This window comes from Stegodyphus dumicola, chromosome 6 (assembly GCF_044657685.1).
Source record: "Stegodyphus dumicola isolate Sdum_Otavi_A_Nest chromosome 6, ASM4465768v1".
Lineage (NCBI taxonomy): Eukaryota > Metazoa > Arthropoda > Arachnida > Araneae > Eresidae > Stegodyphus > Stegodyphus dumicola.
In genome coordinates, this window is record NC_140773.1 from 38260616 (window position 1) to 38287053 (window position 26438).

General features: G+C 33.5%; 1 protein-coding gene and 1 long non-coding RNA gene across 17 annotated transcripts in view; one reads left to right on the forward strand and one right to left on the reverse strand.

Annotated features, from left to right (window-relative positions):
• LOC146996694 (uncharacterized) overlaps nt 1-26438 on the reverse strand; it is an 86102-nt gene that overhangs the window by 32920 nt on the left and 26744 nt on the right. The gene's annotated exons all lie outside the window — the stretch shown is intronic.
• Nucleotides 1185-26438, forward strand: part of LOC118180036 (transcription factor unc-3-like) — an 80171-nt gene continuing 54917 nt past the window's right edge. For 2 of the 16 annotated variants that reach the window (XR_015041605.1, XR_015041600.1), the window contains exon 1: nt 20056-20149. Coding sequence is in view for 6 of the 16 variants with exons in the window: in XM_085818224.1 (XP_085674350.1) it covers nt 1707-1804 (98 nt within the window). In the remaining 10 variants the exon portion in view is untranslated. The other 14 variants (XM_085818224.1, XM_085818228.1, XR_015041606.1 and 11 more) reach the window with 14 other exon arrangements.

Consider the following 26438-nt stretch of genomic DNA (forward strand, 5'->3'; position numbering starts at 1 on the left):
CATAAGACAACGTCACAGAAGAGGCGTTTCTTGAAGAATCTTCTGTCCCCAAAAGAAGACTTTCTAAAGCAATATCAGCTGTTAATTTTATATCTGAAGTAAGCAAACAAAATGCTTTTAATTTTCAAGCAAATACTGATTATACTTCTGGAAAAGAAATAATTGACGCAGAAATTCAAAATAGTTTTGAAACTTACGGAGAAGAGCTTCGAAAAGATGCGAAAATACAAATGTTTAAGGTACAAGAAGAAAATAAGAAAACATATAACTTTCGAAGACGTTCTTCAAAATGTTATGAAATTAATGATTTAGTAGCAATCAAAAGGACGCAATTTGGACCAATAAGTTAAAATCAAAGTATTTAGGCTCGTATAAGATTGTCAAAATAAAGAATAATGACTCCTATGATGTTGTAAAAGAAGGAGATCATGAAGGACCCACTAAAACAAGTACATGCGCTGAATACATAAAACAATGGACTCAAGCAGAAGAAGATGAATACAATAATACTGATTATGACGTTCTTAACCTGAAGTGATACAACTGATAACCGAACTGTGAGTTTCCACCTAATAATGACTTTTATTTCAGTAAATGCTATTTTTAAGATGAAATGAACATTTCCAAAACTGTTAAAGATTGAAGATATTTTTCGTTTTAGATGAAATATAGAAGGGACTGTCGACGATGTTATTGTGCAAAGATGAAGGACAATTAAGATGTTTCCTTTCAATATTGTCCTTAGCACACAATCTTCCCCTCTCCCTTCGTACTTCTTTTCAGGTTTCGGCTTATTTACGATGATGGTTCTTTTTATGATGTCAAGAGTAGAATAATGTCGTCGAGGTCGACGCATAGCAGGAACCCGAATGTGGGATACTAAATCCATAGTTTAACAATTTTCTTCGCGAGCTGTCTAATTTTTAGCTGTTGACTGCACGAGTGAAATTGATAGAACTTTGAACACTTTGTTTTATGAGAGGAGATGTAAGATGTTGTTTTATAGATATAAGGTGTTATAGATGTTGTGTTAATAAATGAACGATATTATACAGTCGGTAGATGGAGCAAAATGACAAAAACCTAATCCAGAATTTTTTTTTTTTTTTTTCCCTTTCTGAATATTTCTGAAAATCATGTCTCTATTTTTTGAGAAATAAATAAATAATAAAATTCAGTTAAAAATTTTTACTTGAGATGAAATCAGAATGGCTTTCTAGTGAACAAATGTGAACAAATTTTCAACGAAAGAAGTACTCAGCAATAAGTACTACAACTTTTTCAAATTTAGTTTTCCAATTAGGAACACAAGATAGAGTAAAAAGTGGATTTCTTGTAAGATTTCATTTCTTTTTCTTGGAAAAAGTAGGAAATTACGTAATTTTGGAAACTTCCTCAATTGCTTTGAATGAAAAATTCTTCAATTCATATGCAGCCATTCTCAGCTTAATTGCTCATAGCAATCACAGCAGATTACGTTTTATGCTTTCTATAGATTTCTGTAGTGCAGTGGATTTACATTTTACTTTTGTTATTTAAAATTCATTTCCGTACATTGGAATCAAAATATTGAGAATGAATAATTTAAAATGCGAGCGTCCAAAATTCGTTTGCGAAGATTTTTCAGAAGTTGACGAGTTCCATCGACATGTGGCAACAATTCGCATTTCATTTTCTTTTATCGTTTGCAGATATATTAATTTTTAATGAATAAAGAATTTTTCCTTTGGAGATTTCCCAAAATAGCGATTCTTATCGCAAAGAATCTGCGTGAAATTTTGTCCTCGCAATGGAAATCCGCTAGGTAAGTTTTTGAAACTTTGTAAAATGCTTTTGAAGGCAATATTTTATTCAGCGTAAGAGATTTTGAGTAGTGTAAGATGTTTAATGAAGGGATAGAATACATCGAAGACGAAACTCGCTTTGTTAGATCATTTACTTTAAATAACTGAGTGTCGATCAAGTCGAAGATTTGCTTAGCGATCATCGTTCAATAAATTGGGATATTATTAAAGAAATTTTCATATCATCTAGACCTGTCAAGCTTTTGAACTTTAGTTCATCGCTTGTTCAAAATACAGTAACATGTCTCAGAAACATATCCTTCTTAAAATATAAGAATATTGCTGGTAATGGAATGTAGATTAATGTAATTAATGCTTACTATACCTGAAATTTGATTTAAGGATTTAACTAAAGAATTTGTATTATGGAAGGGAAAACAATCCGAAAGTATTTATAAATATTTTATTTGGTAATGATGTAGTATGCAAACTACCACTTTTTGTTACTTTTTTCTCAAATAGTGCGATTAAAATTCTAATTTTTAGTATAAAAATAAATGCAATTAAGAGTACATAAATGAATATAATTCCATTACTAATTTCAAAACATATTAAATTTTTAATGTCATTGCATTGATATTTCCATTGCTTTATAAAAAAATCGAATGTGTATTATTACCACATGACTTCCTTGTACGATTTGTTTTTGCTGCATTTAATTTAAACTTATTTCCTCGAATTTCATTAGATATATATTTCTTATTCAGTTAATTCAGTTCACACTTCGTGGCAAGGCAAAAATACATAAAACATCAAAATAACTTTATTAAAATTGAAAAATATAGTCTCTACATAGTATAATAAAAGAAAGAGTCTGTCTGTGTGTGCGTGTCTTTCGTTCGCGCTGCACGTAAGCTAATAGACTCACGGCTACGAAATTTGGTAGATAGGTGCATTTAGACAAGAGCCAGTGCACCTCGAAGCGATTTTTTTCGAAATTCGAATTAAAAATTTTTTTATTTTATGTTTTGTGACGAAATCGCGTCATTTTGAGACATAATGGCCTATAGGAAACGAGATTTAACTCTGCACACTCCATTTTCACATCGTCATGAAATGTAGGCACTTAACTATTTTACGAACTTAAAATAAATTGATCAGGAATAGGATAAGCTTCAGGCCACTTGGTGAAGTAATCAACGACAACGAGTATGTATTTGTTGCCATCAGCAGTTCGTGGCAGAGGTCCCAGGATGTCAAACGCGATTCGTTCAAAAGGCGCCCCTACGTTGTAACGTTGCAGCTTGCCTCGGCTGCGTCTCTTAGGTCCTTTCCGACCTGCACAGGCATCGCAAGATCGGCACCACTTTTGCACGTCATCCTTTGCATTATTCCAGTAAAAGCGCTCACGAACTCTCTGTAAGGTCTTCATTATTCCAAAGTGACCTCCCGTAGGGCTGTTATGTAGTTCTTTAAGGACATCAGGATTGCGGGATCTTGAAAGTATCAGCTGCCATCGGAACGTCTTCCCATCATCCGATTCGAATTTCCGGTATAAGACGCCGTTTCGAATGTGAAGTGAATCCCAGAGTGCCCAATATTGTTTGGTTGTAGGACTACAGATAGAAATGTCCTGCCAGGTAGGTTTTCTGTTTGACGACTCCATTAGATCAATTATGGGTTTAATGTCGCGGTCTTCCAGCTGGTCTTTCCTGACTTCATCATCACTCCACGGTTCTCGATCAGCCGATGTTGATGTTGTAATTTGTCTTGCGACCGGAGTCAGCAGCTTGTATTTCGCTTCCACCCTGGAACAATATCGACAGTTTTCTTGGCAAGGTCTTCTAGACAGGGCGTCGGCGTTTCCGTGTGATGATCCCTTACGATGACGGATAGTGATGTCATATTCTTGGAGTCTCTGTATCCACCTGGCTATTTGACCCTCAGGATTCTTGAAATTTAAAAGCCAGGTCAATGATGCATGATCGGTGCGGAGCAGAAATTTTCTGCCGTATAGATAGTGATGGAACTGTTCTACAGCTTTGACTATGGCGAGCAACTCTTTCCTGGTGACACAATAATAATTCCTCTCCGGTTTAGACAGGCACTTGCTCCAGTACGCCACTACACGTTCTTGGCCGTCTGTTTCTTGGGACAAAACAGCACCGACACTTTCATTGCTCGCGTCGGTGTCGAGAATAAATGGTCGGTCGTGCTGAGGATACGTCAGGATTGGAGCAGATGTTAAAGCCTCCTTTAAGTTGTTAAATGCATCGTCGCATTCTTTTGTCCACAAGAACTTATGGTTGCTCTCTGTGAGCTTGTGAAGGGGTCTTGCGATGGAAGAAAAGTCCTTCACGAATCTCCTATAGTAGGTGCAAAGCCCTAGAAAGCTTCTCAGCTGATGGACATTTTCGGGACGTTTCCAGGATTTAACCGCTGATACCTTTTCAGGATCCGTGCGCACACCTTCTGCAGAGATGACATGTCCCAGGTAAGTCACTTCCTTTCGGAACAATTTGCATTTAGCGGGACTCAGCTTTAGATTGGCTTCTTTCAGTTTCTGAAGCACCTTTCTAAGATTTTCTAGATGCTCTTCAAAACTCTTTCCGACGATGATGATATCGTCCAGGTATATCAGACAGGCTTCATAGGAAAGTCCTTTCAAAACAGTCTCCATGAGGCGTTCGAATGTTACCGGCGCATTACACAGTCCAAACGGCATCACCTTGAATTGCCAAAGCCCTTGTCCCGTAGTAAATGCCGTCTTTTCTCGGTCATGAAGGTGTATTTCTACCTGCCAATACCCACTCTTTAAATCAAGCGTTGAGAACCACTTGCTTCCAGAAAGAGTGTCTAGAATGTCGTCAATTCTAGGAAGAGGGTAACTGTCTTTCTTCGTAACCTCATTCAACCGGCGATAGTCAACGCAAAATCTTGTTGAGCCGTCTTTCTTTCTGACGAGAACGATGGGAGATGCCCATGGACTTGTTGAAGGCTCGATGACATCGCCTTCTTCCATATCTTTTAACAGTGTTCGCACCTCTTCCTGTTTAGCAAACGGCAGACGCCTTGGATGTTGCTTGATCGGGCGATGATCGCCGGTATCTATTCTATGTTGTGTCAAACTAGTTCGACCCACGTCAGAAGACGAGCGGGAAAAAACAACTTGAAGATCTTTAATAACGCGATCGGCAGCATTCTTCTCTTCATCGTTTAATTGCGCATTCTGCAATAACTCCGATGTAATTCTCTCTGAGGACACGGATTCTTGGATGTTACTCTTTCTTTCAACGGTGGTTACTGGAGTACATGCTGCAACCACTTCACCTTTCTTAATAATTCTCCCCTTCTCAGTTACATTGGCGACTCTCACCGGGATAACCGTTCTGGATAGGTCGACGAGTGTTGAGGCTACTAGTACTCCTTTTGGGCTATTACAGTTATTGGGATATTCTATGACGCCGTAGCGGAAATTTCTGTTTTCGGCTATGGATCCAGGAAGTAAAATTTCTGTTCTTGCCGGTATTGTGATATTGTCTTGTGCTATGATTTTATGGACAGATTTAACTTCATCATTGACTCCAAATAACGCTATGTCCTCAGATGTAGAATGCAATTCGTTATTTTTAAAGTCCAAGGAAAAATTGTATTTCCTTAGAAAGTCCAATCCGAGTATGCAAGAATCAGTGATCTCTGCTACATATGCCATGTGATGGTAAGCGGCACTTCCAAACGTGATGTTAGCATTTACTTTTCCATCGATGTCGATCTTCTCACCGGACACAGTCTGTAGGGTAACGCAGGGCGGCGTCCAGATAAGTTTGCTTCCCAGTTGTTGAGCCAAATCTTTTCGGATGATGGTAACGTTGGCTCCTGTATCTATCGTCATATTGCAGGGAACTCCATTAATATGTCCTATTATGAAAAGTCCATTACTGCCGGCTCTCACTGCAGAAATCTGAAGCGCTTTAAACTGGGGCTTTTCATGATCTGGCAACCTCCGCCCCGCGAGATGGCCACTAATTAGCTTCCCTGCTGTTTGTTAGGAGCGGTCTTAGCATCCGTGCCCTGGGGTGTTCTGCAGTTTCGTCGGATGTGTCCTTCAGCACCGCAGTTCCAGCACTTTACGGTCGGTTTCTTGTCACCAATATTCTGACTCAAGGCGTTCAGTTGTCTAGTTAAATCGTCTAGACGAGCAGTGACTTGATCCCCTGGCTCCTGGACTTGAGCAGCTCTGACTGGATGGCGGTCTCGACGGGTGGCTTGCTGGGCTGCCTCAAATTTCATGGCATACACTAAAGCGCTTTTCAGATCTTTAACATCCGCCATTCGCAGTGCTTTCTGTATTTCAGGGTCCCGGATGCCATCGATGAAATATTGCAGGGACAGGATTTCCCTTGTTTCTGTCGGGCACTCTGAAAAGGCGTGATGTGACAGCCTTTCAACATCCGTGGCGAGCTCCTGAAGCGTTTCGGTGAGCTTCTGTTGACGAGATTTTAATTGGAGCCTGCTGTAGTCTTTTAAACATTTCTCGCCGAAGCGCAGCTCCAAAGCGCCGGATAGAGCTTCGAAATCTAGCCTTTGATTTTCGGGAAGCGTCTGCAGGATATCCGCTGAGTCTGCTCTCAGAGAAGCGGCGAGATGACAGGCCTTAGCTTGGGAATCCCACCCATTCGCATCCGCAACGATAGAAAATTGTGTCCTATACACCTGCCAGGAGGTCTTCCCATCATATGTAGATAGTTTCAGAACGGAACGAGCAGGCATCGATAAAAATTTGAAACCTTCAGAATTGTTTCCTACCGTCGCTATGCACTTCTTTAGGCTGTCAACTTCTTTGGCGACGGCAGCAGAAACCCTATCATCAATTTGTTGTTCGACGGCAGAAACTCTCTCTTCTATATGTCCAACTTTAGTTTCAACCGCGTCTATTCTGCCTTCCATAGCCTCAAATTTATTTTCTATTACGCAGGTAATTTCTCTTTTCATTTCGTCCTGACCTCCTTTCATCTCATTTTTAAGAGATTTCATCTCTTCCTTAACGGATTCCTGGCCCAATTTCATTTCTCCTTTGAGGGATTCCTGGCCCAATTTCATTTCTTCTTTAAAAGATGTTTGGCCAGCTTCCATCTTTTCTTGGAAAGCAGCAAAATCAGTAATGAGCTGTCTCAATTGTTCTTCCATCCCTCTTGTTATTGGCATTCAAATCCCACTTCTGACACCAAAAATTGTTGCGTGCGTACGGGCTCATTATGAAATGAATGCACAAGTCCGATGAAAAATGAACAAAAATTTATTATTATCACAACAAAAATGCTTAAATTTTCTCAAATTATCATGCAGTATTACAATATCTCACAGTAGTTATCTTTTAACTACTCAAATATCCAATAGAACGTAATTAAAACAGCTAAAGAACGCTAATCCGCGAATTCGCTACAATCAACAAGAGCAGTTTTCTAAACAACAACAAACTAAGCAAGCAACTACTACGAACTGAGATGTTTTCCTCCTTTTATAAGATTTTAAAATCACGCGCTAGAATTTTCCAGTACTTTCTCGAAATCAAAAAGAGATATTTATTTATTTAACGCACGCGCTCTTGTATTTTTAATTTTTCCGGCTTAGCTTTCTTTTAATATTCGTCACGCGCTGCACTGCGCGAGAAATAAAACCATTTAATTTATAATTGAACTAACATTAGCTTTTTAAATAGCAAATTCGTAACAATATTGAAAAGTTTTGCATGACTTTTTTTCTTCAACGGGAAGTTGGTAAATTTTTTTATTAGGATAATTAATATTTGTATTAAGGGATATAGCTTATTTTATTGTAATGTTTTTTCTCTTGAAAATATAAGATAAAATATCATTAATTATATTTTGCTTTTCAGAATTTTTTGTTTTTTGTATTCTTTTAATGTTATTTATTGCTCATTTCACTGTTTTTAAGATATTGAAAAATTTTGAGTGATTTTTTTTAGGAAACAAAGTTCTTAACCTCCTTTATACCATTTTCTTAAGATTTTGCAAAGGGAAGTTGGTTAATTTATTTATTAGGATAATTAATATTTGTATTAAGGGATATTGCTTATTTCATTGTAATTTTGTTATACGTAATAACTTTTTTTATGAAGTTCTTCTGCAGAGTAAAATTCTATGCAGTTTTTAAATTTAACGTTTGGTGTTCCCTTCAGCCATTTTTTCTGTACATTTAAAAGGCAGACGAAGGCTGGCAGCGAAGCTGCTAGTAAATGTAAAACACCAAGTACAGTGAAAACAGTTATCAAATTTTACAATTAAAGCCAGCGGTCAAGAAGTCAGATTTTTCTGTGCACAAAACTGAAAGTTTACTTTTGGTCCCACTCGGCAAAAAGACACTGAAAGTGTAGAAACTGACTTAATTCACAGTTCTGCTAAATTTGGCTCAGCCTTATTTAAACAACTTTTAAATTGCCCCACCTATTGGGTGCCTCCATAATAAAGAGACCACCACATCTGGCCTTGTATAGATTAATGGACTGGGTTACATTTGTAATTATTCACAATCTGCCATTGTATTTCTAAAATTCCATACTGAGATGAAATTCTTACTGATCTTCCCGCACTTTATTTCAATAAAGTGAGAATTCGAATCTTATAAAAACTATCTTTGATAATACTTATAAATTTTATTTACTCTTTTGAGAGCACAAACATGATTCCTCCAGATTAATAATAGCGAGTACAAATTTTTATATTGGACCTTTAGAACATCTTCTGATGTTGCCATTTCGGAAAAACACAACTCATTTTACTTTTATTCATAATTCACGATCTTTACATATGTGTATTTTAAGATTCTCTATTAATGTGTTTCTGATTTCACAAACAGAAGTCTTCAATTATGGAGAGGAGATGTTTAAAAATTTAAAACCTGTTTCTTGAAAAATTAAATATAACTTCAATGCACATGCAAGTTTGTTTTGAAGGTCTTGGGGTGAACATGCAGATATGGCAAACTATATTTCTTTACAGTTTCCTGCATTCAAATACTTAACAATAATGTAAAAGAAAATGCAAAGTATTTTAAAATACTACGTTAAAATTTTGCTCTTAACTCGTGTAGACCTTTGTTTTTATTATCCGCGTATGTTTGTTTATATTTAATTGTGCCTTGTACACACTTGCATTCAGCATTTGTTTTACAGTACACTGAATTAATATATATGTTTTCCAGTTTGTAATAAATGTTCAGTTCTTTTGTATCATTTTAAGTATGCTTAAAAGTAAAATTTTTATGCATTTGTACAATTATTTGAATGCACTTTATTTTTCACTTTATTTCTCAATTGTTCTTCCATCCCTCTTGTTATTTGCATTCAAATCCCACTTCTGACACCAAAAATTGTTGCGTGCGTACGGGCTCGTTATGAAATGAATGCACAAGTCCGATGAAAAATGAACAAAAATTTATTATTATCACAACAAAAATGCTTAAATTTTCTCAAATTATCATGCAGTATTACAATATCTCACAGTAGTTATCTTTTAACTACTCAAATATCCAATAGAACGTAATTCAAAACAGCTAAAGAACGCTAATCCGCGAATTCGCTACAATCAACAAGAGCAGTTTTCTAAACAACAACAAACTAAGCAAGCAACTACTACGAACTGAGATGTTTTCCTCCTTTTATAAGATTTTAAAATCACGCGCTAGAATTTTCCAGTACTTTCTCGAAATCAAAAAGAGATATTTATTTATTTAACGCACGCGCTCTTGTATTTTTAATTTTTCCGGCTTAGCTTTCTTTTAATATTCGTCACGCGCTGCACTGCGCGAGAAATAAAACCATTTAATTTATAATTGAACTAACATTAGCTTTTTAAATAGCAAATTCGTAACAATATTGAAAAGTTTTGCATGACTTTTTTTCTTCAACGGGAAGTTGGTAAATTTTTTTATTAGGATAATTAATATTTGTATTAAGGGATATAGCTTATTTTATTGTAATGTTTTTTCTCTTGAAAATATAAGATAAAATATCATTAATTATATTTTGCTTTTCAGAATTTTTTGTTTTTTGTATTCTTTTAATGTTATTTATTGCTCATTTCACTGTTTTTAAGATACTGAAAAATTTTGAGTGATTTTTTTTAGGAAACAAAGTTCTTAACCTCCTTTATACCATTTTCTTAAGATTTTGCAAAGGGAAGTTGGTTAATTTATTTATTAGGATAATTAATATTTGTATTAAGGGATATTGCTTATTTCATTGTAATTTTGTTATACGTAATAACTTTTTTTATGAAGTTGTTCTGCAGAGTAAAATTCTACGCAGTTTTTAAATTTAACGTTTGGTGTTCCCTTCAGCCATTTTTTCTGTACATTTAAAAGCCAGACGAAGGCTGGCAGCGAAGCTGCTAGTAAATGTAAAACACCAAGTACAGTGAAAACAGTTATCAAATTTTACAATTAAAGCCAGCGGTCAAGAAGTCAGATTTTTCTGTGCACAAAACTGAAAGTTTACTTTTGGTCCCACTCGGCAAAAAGACACTGAAAGTGTAGAAACTGACTTAATTCACAGTTCTGCTAAATTTGGCTCAGCCTTATTTAAACAACTTTTAAATTGCCCCACCTATTGGGTGCCTCCATAATAAAGAGACCACCACATCTGGCCTTGTATGGATTAATGGACTGGGTTACATTTGTAATTATTCACAATCTGCCATTGTATTTCTAAAATTCCATATTGAGATGAAATTCTTACTGATCTTCCCGCACTTTATTTCAATAAAGTGAGAATTCGAATCTTATAAAAACTATCTTTGATAATACTTATAAATTTTATTTACTCTTTTGAGAGCACAAACATGATTCCTCCAGATTAATAATAGCGAGTACAAATTTTTATATTGGACCTTTAGAACATCTTCTGATGTTGCCATTTCGGAAAAACACAACTCATTTTACTTTTATTCATAATTCACGATCTTTACATATGTGTATTTTAAGATTCTCTATTAATGTGTTTCTGATTTCACAAACAGAAGTCTTCAATTATGGAGAGGAGATGTTTAAAAATTTAAAACCTGTTTCTTGAAAAATTAAATATAACTTCAATGCACATGCAAGTTTGTTTTGAAGGTCTTGGGGTGAACATGCAGATATGGCAAACTATATTTCTTTACAGTTTCCTGCATTCAAATACTTAACAATAATGTAAAAGAAAATGCAAAGTATTTTAAAATACTACGTTAAAATTTTGCTCTTAACTCGTGTAGACCTTTGTTTTTATTATCCGCGTATGTTTGTTTATATTTAATTGTGCCTTGTACACACTTGCATTCAGCATTTGTTTTACAGTACACTGAATTAATATATATGTTTTCCAGTTTGTAATAAATGTTCAGTTCTTTTGTATCATTTTAAGTATGCTTAAAAGTAAAATTTTTATGCATTTGTACAATTATTTGAATGCACTTTATTTTTCACTTTATTTCTCAATTGTTCTTCCATCCCTCTTGTTATTTGCATTCAAATCCCACTTCTGACACCAAAAATTGTTGCGTGCGTACGGGCTCGTTATGAAATGAATGCACAAGTCCGATGAAAAATGAACAAAAATTTATTATTATCACAACAAAAATGCTTAAATTTTCTCAAATTATCATGCAGTATTACAATATCTCACAGTAGTTATCTTTTAACTACTCAAATATCCAATAGAACGTAATTCAAAACAGCTAAAGAACGCTAATCCGCGAATTCGCTACAATCAACAAGAGCAGTTTTCTAAACAACAACAAACTAAGCAAGCAACTACTACGAACTGAGATGTTTTCCTCCTTTTATAAGATTTTAAAATCACGCGCTAGAATTTTCCAGTACTTTCTCGAAATCAAAAAGAGATATTTATTTATTTAACGCACGCGCTCTTGTATTTTTAATTTTTCCGGCTTAGCTTTCTTTTAATATTCGTCACGCGCTGCACTGCGCGAGAAATAAAACCATTTAATTTATAATTGAACTAACATTAGCTTTTTAAATAGCAAATTCGTAACAATATTGAAAAGTTTTGCATGACTTTTTTTCTTCAACGGGAAGTTGGTAAATTTTTTTATTAGGATAATTAATATTTGTATTAAGGGATATAGCTTATTTTATTGTAATGTTTTTTCTCTTGAAAATATAAGATAAAATATCATTAATTATATTTTGCTTTTCAGAATTTTTTGTTTTTTGTATTCTTTTAATGTTATTTATTGCTCATTTCACTGTTTTTAAGATACTGAAAAATTTTGAGTGATTTTTTTTAGGAAACAAAGTTCTTAACCTCCTTTATACCATTTTCTTAAGATTTTGCAAAGGGAAGTTGGTTAATTTATTTATTAGGATAATTAATATTTGTATTAAGGGATATTGCTTATTTCATTGTAATTTTGTTATACGTAATAACTTTTTTTATGAAGTTGTTCTGCAGAGTAAAATTCTACGCAGTTTTTAAATTTAACGTTTGGTGTTCCCTTCAGCCATTTTTTCTGTACATTTAAAAGCCAGACGAAGGCTGGCAGCGAAGCTGCTAGTAAATGTAAAACACCAAGTACAGTGAAAACAGTTATCAAATTTTACAATTAAAGCCAGCGGTCAAGAAGTCAGATTTTTCTGTGCACAAAACTGAAAGTTTACTTTTGGTCCCACTCGGCAAAAAGACACTGAAAGTGTAGAAACTGACTTAATTCACAGTTCTGCTAAATTTGGCTCAGCCTTATTTAAACAACTTTTAAATTGCCCCACCTATTGGGTGCCTCCATAATAAAGAGACCACCACATCTGGCCTTGTATGGATTAATGGACTGGGTTACATTTGTAATTATTCACAATCTGCCATTGTATTTCTAAAATTCCATATTGAGATGAAATTCTTACTGATCTTCCCGCACTTTATTTCAATAAAGTGAGAATTCGAATCTTATAAAAACTATCTTTGATAATACTTATAAATTTTATTTACTCTTTTGAGAGCACAAACATGATTCCTCCAGATTAATAATAGCGAGTACAAATTTTTATATTGGACCTTTAGAACATCTTCTGATGTTGCCATTTCGGAAAAACACAACTCATTTTACTTTTATTCATAATTCACGATCTTTACATATGTGTATTTTAAGATTCTCTATTAATGTGTTTCTGATTTCACAAACAGAAGTCTTCAATTATGGAGAGGAGATGTTTAAAAATTTAAAACCTGTTTCTTGAAAAATTAAATATAACTTCAATGCACATGCAAGTTTGTTTTGAAGGTCTTGGGGTGAACATGCAGATATGGCAAACTATATTTCTTTACAGTTTCCTGCATTCAAATACTTAACAATAATGTAAAAGAAAATGCAAAGTATTTTAAAATACTACGTTAAAATTTTGCTCTTAACTCGTGTAGACCTTTGTTTTTATTATCCGCGTATGTTTGTTTATATTTAATTGTGCCTTGTACACACTTGCATTCAGCATTTGTTTTACAGTACACTGAATTAATATATATGTTTTCCAGTTTGTAATAAATGTTCAGTTCTTTTGTATCATTTTAAGTATGCTTAAAAGTAAAATTTTTATGCATTTGTACAATTATTTGAATGCACTTTATTTTTCACTTTATTTCTCAATTGTTCTTCCATCCCTCTTGTTATTTGCATTCAAATCCCACTTCTGACACCAAAAATTGTTGCGTGCGTACGGGCTCGTTATGAAATGAATGCACAAGTCCGATGAAAAATGAACAAAAATTTATTATTATCACAACAAAAATGCTTAAATTTTCTCAAATTATCATGCAGTATTACAATATCTCACAGTAGTTATCTTTTAACTACTCAAATATCCAATAGAACGTAATTCAAAACAGCTAAAGAACGCTAATCCGCGAATTCGCTACAATCAACAAGAGCAGTTTTCTAAACAACAACAAACTAAGCAAGCAACTACTACGAACTGAGATGTTTTCCTCCTTTTATAAGATTTTAAAATCACGCGCTAGAATTTTCCAGTACTTTCTCGAAATCAAAAAGAGATATTTATTTATTTAACGCACGCGCTCTTGTATTTTTAATTTTTCCGGCTTAGCTTTCTTTTAATATTCGTCACGCGCTGCACTGCGCGAGAAATAAAACCATTTAATTTATAATTGAACTAACATTAGCTTTTTAAATAGCAAATTCGTAACAATATTGAAAAGTTTTGCATGACTTTTTTTCTTCAACGGGAAGTTGGTAAATTTTTTTATTAGGATAATTAATATTTGTATTAAGGGATATAGCTTATTTTATTGTAATGTTTTTTCTCTTGAAAATATAAGATAAAATATCATTAATTATATTTTGCTTTTCAGAATTTTTTGTTTTTTGTATTCTTTTAATGTTATTTATTGCTCATTTCACTGTTTTTAAGATACTGAAAAATTTTGAGTGATTTTTTTTAGGAAACAAAGTTCTTAACCTCCTTTATACCATTTTCTTAAGATTTTGCAAAGGGAAGTTGGTTAATTTATTTATTAGGATAATTAATATTTGTATTAAGGGATATTGCTTATTTCATTGTAATTTTGTTATACGTAATAACTTTTTTTATGAAGTTGTTCTGCAGAGTAAAATTCTACGCAGTTTTTAAATTTAACGTTTGGTGTTCCCTTCAGCCATTTTTTCTGTACATTTAAAAGCCAGACGAAGGCTGGCAGCGAAGCTGCTAGTAAATGTAAAACACCAAGTACAGTGAAAACAGTTATCAAATTTTACAATTAAAGCCAGCGGTCAAGAAGTCAGATTTTTCTGTGCACAAAACTGAAAGTTTACTTTTGGTCCCACTCGGCAAAAAGACACTGAAAGTGTAGAAACTGACTTAATTCACAGTTCTGCTAAATTTGGCTCAGCCTTATTTAAACAACTTTTAAATTGCCCCACCTATTGGGTGCCTCCATAATAAAGAGACCACCACATCTGGCCTTGTATGGATTAATGGACTGGGTTACATTTGTAATTATTCACAATCTGCCATTGTATTTCTAAAATTCCATACTGAGATGAAATTCTTACTGATCTTCCCGCACTTTATTTCAATAAAGTGAGAATTCGAATCTTATAAAAACTATCTTTGATAATACTTATAAATTTTATTTACTCTTTTGAGAGCACAAACATGATTCCTCCAGATTAATAATAGCGAGTACAAATTTTTATATTGGACCTTTAGAACATCTTCTGATGTTGCCATTTCGGAAAAACACAACTCATTTTACTTTTATTCATCATTCACGATCTTTACATATGTGTATTTTAAGATTCTCTATTAATGTGTTTCTGATTTCACAAACAGAAGTCTTCAATTATGGAGAGGAGATGTTTAAAAATTTAAAACCTGTTTCTTGAAAAATTAAATATAACTTCAATGCACATGCAAGTTTGTTTTGAAGGTCTTGGGGTGAACATGCAGATATGGCAAACTATATTTCTTTACAGTTTCCTGCATTCAAATACTTAACAATAATGTAAAAGAAAATGCAAAGTATTTTAAAATACTACGTTAAAATTTTGCTCTTAACTCGTGTAGACCTTTGTTTTTATTATCCGCGTATGTTTGTTTATATTTAATTGTGCCTTGTACACACTTGCATTCAGCATTTGTTTTACAGTACACTGAATTAATATATATGTTTTCCAGTTTGTAATAAATGTTCAGTTCTTTTGTATCATTTTAAGTATGCTTAAAAGTAAAATTTTTATGCATTTGTACAATTATTTGAATGCACTTTATTTTTCACTTTATTTCTCAATTGTTCTTCCATCCCTCTTGTTATTTGCATTCAAATCCCACTTCTGACACCAAAAATTGTTGCGTGCGTACGGGCTCGTTATGAAATGAATGCACAAGTCCGATGAAAAATGAACAAAAATTTATTATTATCACAACAAAAATGCTTAAATTTTCTCAAATTATCATGCAGTATTACAATATCTCACAGTAGTTATCTTTTAACTACTCAAATATCCAATAGAACGTAATTCAAAACAGCTAAAGAACGCTAATCCGCGAATTCGCTACAATCAACAAGAGCAGTTTTCTAAACAACAACAAACTAAGCAAGCAACTACTACGAACTGAGATGTTTTCCTCCTTTTATAAGATTTTAAAATCACGCGCTAGAATTTTCCAGTACTTTCTCGAAATCAAAAAGAGATATTTATTTATTTAACGCACGCGCTCTTGTATTTTTAATTTTTCCGGCTTAGCTTTCTTTTAATATTCGTCACGCGCTGCACTGCGCGAGAAATAAAACCATTTAATTTATAATTGAACTAACATTAGCTTTTTAAATAGCAAATTCGTAACAATATTGAAAAGTTTTGCATGACTTTTTTTCTTCAACGGGAAGTTGGTAAATTTTTTTATTAGGATAATTAATATTTGTATTAAGGGATATAGCTTATTTTATTGTAATGTTTTTTCTCTTGAAAATATAAGATAAAATATCATTAATTATATTTTGCTTTTCAGAATTTTTTGTTTTTTGTATTCTTTTAATGTTATTTATTGCTCATTTCACTGTTTTTAAGATACTGAAAAATTTTGAGTGATTTTTTTTAGGAAACAAAGTTCTTAACCTCCTTTATACCATTTTCTTAAGATTTTGCAAAGGGAAGTTGGTTAATTTATTTATTAGGATAATTAATATTTGTATTAAGGGATATTGCTTATTTCATTGTAATTTTGTTATACGTAATAACTTTTTTTATGAAGTTGTTCTGCAGAGTAAAATTCTACGCAGTTTTTAAATTTAACGTTTGGTGTTCCCTTCAGCCATTTTTTCTGTACATTTAAAAGCCAGACGAAGGCTGGCAGCGAAGCTGCTAGTAAATGTAAAACACCAAGTACAGTGAAAACAGTTATCAAATTTTACAATTAAAGCCAGCGGTCAAGAAGTCAGATTTTTCTGTGCACAAAACTGAAAGTTTACTTTTGGTCCCACTCGGCAAAAAGACACTGAAAGTGTAGAAACTGACTTAATTCACAGTTCTGCTAAATTTGGCTCAGCCTTATTTAAACAACTTTTAAATTGCCCCACCTATTGGGTGCCTCCATAATAAAGAGACCACCACATCTGGCCTTGTATGGATTAATGGACTGGGTTACATTTGTAATTATTCACAATCTGCCATTGTATTTCTAAAATTCCATACTGAGATGAAATTCTTACTGATCTTCCCGCACTTTATTTCAATAAAGTGAGAATTCGAATCTTATAAAAACTATCTTTGATAATACTTATAAATTTTATTTACTCTTTTGAGAGCACAAACATGATTCCTCCAGATTAATAATAGCGAGTACAAATTTTTATATTGGACCTTTAGAACATCTTCTGATGTTGCCATTTCGGAAAAACACAACTCATTTTACTTTTATTCATCATTCACGATCTTTACATATGTGTATTTTAAGATTCTCTATTAATGTGTTTCTGATTTCACAAACAGAAGTCTTCAATTATGGAGAGGAGATGTTTAAAAATTTAAAACCTGTTTCTTGAAAAATTAAATATAACTTCAATGCACATGCAAGTTTGTTTTGAAGGTCTTGGGGTGAACATGCAGATATGGCAAACTATATTTCTTTACAGTTTCCTGCATTCAAATACTTAACAATAATGTAAAAGAAAATGCAAAGTATTTTAAAATACTACGTTAAAATTTTGCTCTTAACTCGTGTAGACCTTTGTTTTTATTATCCGCGTATGTTTGTTTATATTTAATTGTGCCTTGTACACACTTGCATTCAGCATTTGTTTTACAGTACACTGAATTAATATATATGTTTTCCAGTTTGTAATAAATGTTCAGTTCTTTTGTATCATTTTAAGTATGCTTAAAAGTAAAATTTTTATGCATTTGTACAATTATTTGAATGCACTTTATTTTTTGAAACTCTGGTTGCAGAACTCTGAAACTTTGTGCTTTGATTTTTATTGATATTACGGCAAATCTCATTAGGGTTATCTGTCTAGGGAAATGGATGCCTTCGTGGAGGACGTTCTAATTGAAACTGGCTCGCAGACACGTTACACATGGGGCAAACCAGGAAAACGCCCATGCAATTAGAACATTTTCGAATTATTTCGCTTGGCACAACGGATTTTAGAAATCCAAACCGGAAACTTACGCAGTGTTTTTCGCGATTGTTCTATGGAATATGAACACATGCATAATGGAGACGCACTCGTATGCGCATAACGTACATATACTTAATCCTTTGCAATGACGGAATTAACATAAAGGCTTTCACTTTACGTCATATGATGCATACTATACACAGAAACCTTATGAAATTCTATTTCTCGTTCTTGAATACTAGGTATATAGCTTATAACCGTTTCAACCAGGTATCGTCAACGCAGTGCTCGCTGGTTCCAAGATGCTCCCTAAGCAGTTTCAAACTACCCTTTTTCAAATATTGGCCCACGAGCTGCCGAGCGGTAAAGTCGCAGAACACTGGGAGCTCGTTACGAGGTTCGGATCGGGCTGGCTGCATGGGCGTTGTCGTGGTTTCCTCATGTGTAACGTGTATGCGAACCAGTTTCCCTTAAAAGTCCTTCACGAAGGCATCCCTCCTCGTAGGCAGATAGCTCTCGAATGCTTTGTCGTAATCAAATAAACAAGCCAAATCTTTCAAATATCTAAATGGCAATTTTTGGATATTCGGAAGACAAATATTCGAAATTGTAACGAATGATTTTTGTAAATTTCTTATTTTTGCTTTCCCATGATAAGAAATGTAAGAGCAGCAAAATTAGCCTTTTAACATAAACTGAATGCTAGCAAAATCAAAATAACACTTCATGACAAGATGAATCAACTTTCGATTGCTAGGAACATCTGATTCCGCATACAATGAACTATTTTCTACCCCCATTAACCTCATATACTCTGTCCAACCAGGTGCACTGCGCTTTACATAGATTACTTCCTGTTCATATGTTATTTAATTAATTTGCCTTCTAAATTCAAGCAAAATTCGCATTCTTCTCTTCAGATTGGAAGATAACGAGGGCATACAGACAGCATTGATTTCGCAATGGTTGGTACTAAGAAAATGTTATGTCAGCTGATTGTTGTGTGACAACAACTTATTTCATTGCACAACAACAAGCCTCAGTTTTCTTGCTTAGCTGGCAACATTTATGAACAAAGAACTATAGCAATGTACTAAAGCAACATTTATTATGAGTTTTCATTTAGTTCACTAATGGCCCACCAGCGGGCAAGCGGTAAAGTCGCTGAACACTGGTAGTTCGGTTCGAGGTTCGAATCCCGCGAACGGGCTGGCTGCATAGGTGTTTTCGTGGTTTTCCTCCACGTGTAACGTATATACGAGCCAGTTTCCCTTAGAAAGTCCTCCACGAAGGGCATCCCTCTCTTTAGGCAGATAGCCCTCGAGGCTTTGCCGTAATTAAATAACCTAACCTAACCTAGTTCACTAATGTTTACTGTGGGTGGCAAACTGGGCCAATGATTGGGCCTTGTCTCAGGTGAACTACTCGAAGAGGTGCCAAATTAGCCACAAAAATTTAGAAATTAGACTTCGGAAGTACATCAAGAAGTTGAAAAAGAATTAAAATACTTTCGAATACTCCGGATGAATTAAGCGAAGAATTCATAATACTAATTTTTTTTTTAAAGCGCTGAGGTTTCGCAGCACTGGATGTTTCTAACATCAAAATTTAATCTTCGAACAAACGTGTTGAATTTTAGCTCGTTGCAATGGCTCAACTAGCCTACTTAGCACCATGGCGCAGACGTTAATATTCTCTACTATCAATTGTTTATTAGCAAAGCAACAAACCATGTTTTTGGCATAGATTTAGTCAAGATTTAGAGATCTTGTCTAAATCTACGCCAAACATTAATTTTGTTGCTTTGCAAATTTTATGTTTCACTTTGGTGTGTTTCTCTTTTCTTGGGCTGAAGATTTTACTTCACCATAACAAACATGGTAAAGTCTATTGAGTTTATATAAACTATATAATATCGATATCAATACTATACAGTATCGCAACAGCCTATTTTTGTTGCCAACGCATGACGAAATGCTATAATTGGCTAGATCTGCGACGCATAGGCTATAATTGGTTAGATCTTCTGCACTTTCAATACACCTTTCCTTGGAGAACCATGATCGCTGCATGGAGCCCGCGAGGCAGCATATCAGTTGATCCGGAACAAATCTCACCACCTGTATACTCTCAACTTATAACTGATTTTGGAACTATTTTTGTCGCAACCCACATAAGGCATAAAGGCCGACTAGAATAGCGTTGAAGGATCTAAATGAAGGTATTTACCGATAAAGTGTTCCATTATTATCAAGTTTTTGCTTCACTTTTGAGTAAAATTTGTTGTCGAACGATAACCATGGTGCGAGGTTGTATTGATATTTATTTTGGGACGGAACTGTATAGTTAGTTTTGTGATGGTTATTTCTGGATTACACTGCTGGATGGATTAAATGAGTTTTCTGTCAGCCTGTTTCATTAATTGTTATGTCTGGAATACGATTGTATCTAAGGTAAGACATGACTTCTTTTTCTTCATTTTTGAGTTGTTCTCTTGTTTATAATGAAATAATAAATTTAATTTTTCATCATAAAATAGAAACAGAGTTTTAAATTTTTAACTTTTTTTGTGTGTGTGTAAGATTTAAGACGAACCGTCGTGTCTGATTTTAATGCAACTGATATCGACATTAAAGAACACCTTTTAAACGTTCAGTTTCGCTTCGTTGATTTTATAAGATAACCAGTATCGAATATATAATTTTAAAAGAATCTGTTCTTGTAACATGAATAAGTAAGCAATAAAATTTTGGAAAGAGAGAAATAAATGAAAAAAATGAATGAATTTTATGAAGGAACAGAAATAAATGAAAGCGATAAAGCTGTCAATTTAAAGATTTGAAACACGAAAATGAAATTAAAACATAAAAACCGGTTCGATCAGATATTGTCAATCTGATTAAATATTAAGAAAAATACTGAATCATCCATAATCAATGATTGATCCTCCAAAATTACGCCTGAGAAGACCGGAATTTAAAATAAAACGTCCACGGTCTAGAAATTTTAAAAGTTTGGAATTCTACCAATAGTCAAAGATTTGTGGAGGCATCCCGGTCATAAATGACGCGCGCAAATTGGAGAAGCTGTCAGCTAAATAGGTTTTAAATATGAAAAGTTCCCGATAGTTCCGGCCCATTTATCTTAATGAAGAAGGATGAAACACTCACGGATCAATTATGGCAATAATCATTTGTCATTAATCAAGATATCCGTTGGAAAGCATTTTAAGTGCCCTAACCATTCTCTCTGTCTGCGACACCCTTGATTTATCCTTTCCGTTTCCCAGGTACACGAGGTAAAGGAAGGAAATCGCTAAGCAAGCTATTCCATATGGGATTTGGGCACAGCATCCTTCAGAAAAAATTCTATTACGTTAATGATTTCTAAATCTTCTAATGTCCCTAAACCTGAAATATACATCACGTGAACTACACTGATGTATGCTGCTATCGTCTTGGAGATGTTCATCCATGTTCGAATCTTGAGATTGCCAGAGTACAAGCTATTTGTGATTGTGAATCAGTTTAGGTAAAAGCTTTCTAACCGGGGGTGTGGAAAAGCAGCTCAAAACTTATAAGATTTGTGCTATTTTTGTTTTAAAAGGGAGTTTGATATCACAGCAAAGAGAAAAATACTTGTTCGTGCTGAATGTAGATTATGTTTATTGAAAAAAATTTAAAAAAAACAGCATATCATCAACTAAAGGAATAGCATAACTAATATGGAGTTAGTACAACATCTTTTAAGAAGTGATATAGTAGTGTATGTTTGATAGCGATTAAGGTCCACTTTTACTACACTTTCTGAGATGAAAATATTTAGATACATTTTTTGGAGATCCGCGGCGAATGCTAAACTGTGTTGTTATTTGTTTAGAGCAGTTATATTTACTTGATAATTGTAATTTTAATTTAGAAGTCAAACAACAAAAATCAGCGTTATATTTTCAAATTTTCACAGGACTCGTTTCGATGATTTTACCGAACCATCAGCAAATCATGATGGTTCGCGAAAACCATCGAAAGGAGACCTGTGAAAATTTGAAAATATAACGCTGATTTTTGTTGTTTAACTAATTAATACTTGTTCGGCATGTTATTGTATCTTAATTGTAATTTTATTTACTTCATATTAAATTTCTGCTCTCACATTTTACCTCCATGAAAAAATATTTACTATTCTTCTTCTTGTTAAATAAATTGACAGTTGACATCACAGGCATTTTGAAAAGAATTTTATGTATATTGGACTAAATATTGTAGATTTTAATGGGCTTCATATACTATGAGCTCAGTAATGCTGAATATAACTGATTTTATACTGCGAATTTAGTTGTTTTGAAAGAAAATTCCAAGCATCGCTACTTTAAAATCACAGTTTTTATTATAGGCAGAGACGTTCTGAATTTTGAAACCATGTCAAATAATTAATTTTGTTTTTTATATAGCATTGCGTCTAAATACATTCTTTCAGCTACCTGAATTTTACAAATCAAGAATTGGAGGCGGTTTCTCTAATCATTTTAAACTAAACATAAGGCAGCCTTTAAGAGAAAACTTACTCATGTGTCATTATATGTCTCATTGCCTTAAATGCCTATTGTATTTTAAAATGAAACACTTACTTTCTTTTGAAAACTTTTGTATCTCTCTACAGTAGCAAATAATATCAAGAACCCCTCCCCCCCCCCATTTAAATCTTTCGCAATGTACAATGAATATTTCCAATGCTGAAGGACTTTTACACATGTAATCTTAATAATCGTAGGCTCTAAACAGTTAGCTGTTAATTCTTAGAAAATAACCATTTTAGAAAATCGTTCGAGCTTCTACATCTGCTAATGTTAAATAAAATATTGTTTATTAGAAATTCTTCAGATTATGGATTAGACGCATTTTTTATATCATCACTTACTTTCAAAAGTAAATTTTTACGTTTCAATTAAAAATTACAAATAAGTAATATTTATTCTAAATTTCATGGAAAAAGTGATTTAAAGTTTTACGTCGCCTGTTTTCAAAATTCATTACTGGGATTACTATTGAATCAAGAGTCAAAATTTTCATTACGAAAATTGTACAAATTTTTTTAACTTGGAAGTGTTTACAACTTTGTGATATTAAATTTAATAGCACGAGTGATTAAGTAAAAAATAGTGATTTGTAAGTCAGAAGTAAATTATTTAAGCTGTAATAGGAAGAAAAGCTTATTTTGAATGTTAGATATTCCAAATAAATCAAACGAAGTACGGCATGCAATATATTAAAATAAAACTCTTTACTTACGCTGTATTTAAGCACATGTATTGGTATATAAAGGGCTACTTGTGCTGTTTACATATGATTTTGAAATATGTAAATCTTGAAACCATCCGCCCATTAAGTTTAAAATCCTTTCCTATAAAAACAATACAATTCTTTTGTTATATTTTGAACTCACAGATAATACCATTTTTATTCATTAGGCTATCCTGTACGAAGGCCAAGACAAAAATCCTGAAATGTGCCACGTTTTACTCACGTACGAAGTTATGTGCAGTTAAGAAAATGCTCTGAATTTTTTTCTGATCTTAAAATCTAAAAAAATAAGAAAATAATAAGCTATAGCATAAAATACATTTAAAAAATTTTCCTTTATCCTTCTCAAGAAAACTTCCCTATTTCTTTATAAAGCGTTTTTAATGTTTCTCTGGTTTTCAAGATTGCCATAAAAAAGATGGAAGAGAGGGAAAGAACGGTAGCGTTACATAAGATCTCTGGCTCTATAAAGAGCTAAAAAATTATGACTCTTTGTTAAGTTCATTTTATCTGGCGGAATTTCTTTCACGAAATGAGAAGGGAAATTCTCCTAGCATTTCTTTTTACACTCGATTCTGTTTTAAGCATGCTGGCATTGTAATCTGATTAAATCAAAACCAGGGAAAAAAAAAAAAAAAAAAAAAGAGGAAAGAAGATGAAGGGCAGAAAGGAAAAATAACAGATACTACAGATTAGAAAATGAACATATGAAAGAGATATCTCTAATTATCTTTCATTTGCAGAATCTGTTTTTAACAAAAAGATACTTTTTTATCGGCTTGCCTTAGGTAGTATACAGTAAAGATAGTTTCGACCGAACTACATTTTAATTGACTCGAGAACTAGATGTAATTAAAGAGCACGTTACTTATAAGGAATAGGATAAAAATACATTTCTAATAGAAGAAAAAGTATGATTTTTATGAAATCGATGGCGGTAACGCCACAAGTTGGCGACAACTTCTAGTTTACTTTTTTTGGTACTATTCGGTTTCGAGGGCCATAAAAAAATTGCAGCGAAAATGTATGCGCGAAAGCGCCAAATCTAGCATACACGCCCATTTACCAGCGTGCCAAATCTCGCGTACGAGCTGATTTCAGATTGCGTAAGTTTATATAGTTCTGTATTTCTTAAGACGCCATTGAAATACTAGTTTAATTTTTAATTCCTTTTTTGATATCCTATGGATCTAACAATTTAGGAATTACCTATGATGAAAAGTCTGCGATAGAATTTTGGGTAAAGTGCAGAATCACCCACTGCTTGACGCGTTTTTAAGAATTGCACATACTCGGTATCCATGTACACATCGACTTATTTCAAAAAAAAAAATCCCAGAATTGCACAAAAATGGCACCGCGCACACCCTTGACTTTATCTATGTACACATCGACCTATTGTCACTTAAAAAGTAAAAGAAAATTGACAAAATTCCAATTGTTTTTACCCTTGTAAAAAGCGGCAAAGAAATAAGCGGGCGATTCTGCACTTTACCGAAAGTGTTTTCAAAGAAAAGGCGTCATTCATCATGGAAAATTATGTTTGAACAACCAACGAAATCACATTATGCTTTAGCGATAACTCGGTAGCGAAATATTATATGAAATTAACTTTTCATCTAAATTAAAACATCAATATTTAAATAGATATTTACTATTATAATTGCTTTCTTGCGTTAGGGTTGCCGCAATTACTTTTGGCAGCACTGGCATCAACTTTTGGCAATTACTTTTGGCAGCACTGGTTTGGCGATTTTTTACGGCCCTCGAAACCGAATAGTACCTTTTTTTTTTTTTCTTCTCTATATTATTAATTTAGTTTCACTTTCGGTACTCCGGTTTTAATATTTGTATGATTACATTGAATAAAATATAAGTTTAGCAAAGAAATTTTTCTCCTTCTAGTTCTCAATTATACAAAATCATAGAAATGTGCATTTTAATTTATTTTTTAGTAATAGGAATTTGGTTTCTGTCTAAGTTAAAACAGTCCCTACCAAAGTCTATTGATGAGAATAAAAGACGTGTTAATTTCCTTTTTCTTTTTTTCGGACTGTAGGCCATTATTTTTAATTATCTTTTTATTCGTAGTAATTATCCCTTTTCCTTTATATAATTATGTTTACCTTTTCGGTACTTGCGTATTATCGCAACCAGGTTGGCGCGATTTGTAAGTTTGAGTAAAAAAGTATGAATAGAAAGAAAATGCACATTTATTAATTACAGATAATTTTTAATACAGTTTTTTATATTATTTTGTTTTAAAATATAAAATAGCAATTAAACCCTTCCGGTTTCGAATTTGAATAAGTTGCAGAATTATTTTTTCGGCGGAAATCTTTTGGCTATTGCTTTTAGCACTGATTGAAAACCGTCTTCGCCATTAACAGCTTGAGCTTGGCGCCATATAAATTCGATAAGGTATGAGTCAAGATAATGACGGGCTGTTCCTCTCTGTTTTTGTTGCGCCATTTGGCTGAGCCCCACATGCGCTTTACATGTTGTGTGTGAACGCCCGTGTTGGGATCCACAAAGTTATATTTGTGATTAACAGTTCCATGCAGAAATCCAGCATTTTCGAACTCGCTTGTATTGTATCCTTTCCAGCAATCCAAATAAATGATGCTTCCTTCCTTGATATTTTCGCAAATTTTTTTCCATGAGGGTAACGGCGCTTCTGTTAGGTACAGTAACCAAAAAAGTCTCTTTCTTTTCTCGGCAAATTCCGTCGAAAACCCATTGCTGTGGTAGTACACGCCCAGTGTTATTTTTTCTTTTTACAAATAAATTCTTTTTACAAAACTACGTATAACACGTAGGGTTGCCGTAAATAGGGTCGCCAAATTTGGCGATTTATGCGAATTTTGGCCTGGTTGCGTTAATACGTAAGTATCTACTTTTCTTAGCAAGAAGTAATTGCGAGCAAATTAATAGACATTTTAAAAGAAATTTATCTTAAGTGTCTTAGTGAATAAAAAATGCTTTTGGAAAATATACTCGGTAGAATTAAGACATTATGATAAATAAGCATTTTCGCTTGTAATTTTTTTTAAATATGAATTCTTTTATCAAAAATAAAAGTTTTCAAGGAGCTTTTTAAGGTGTTTGTTTTCTTGCAAGTATAGCTAGCAGTAAAATTTCAGATATTCATGTGTATATCATCATATTATAATTATTAATGTTCACAGTATTTTTCCGCACTCGATATGT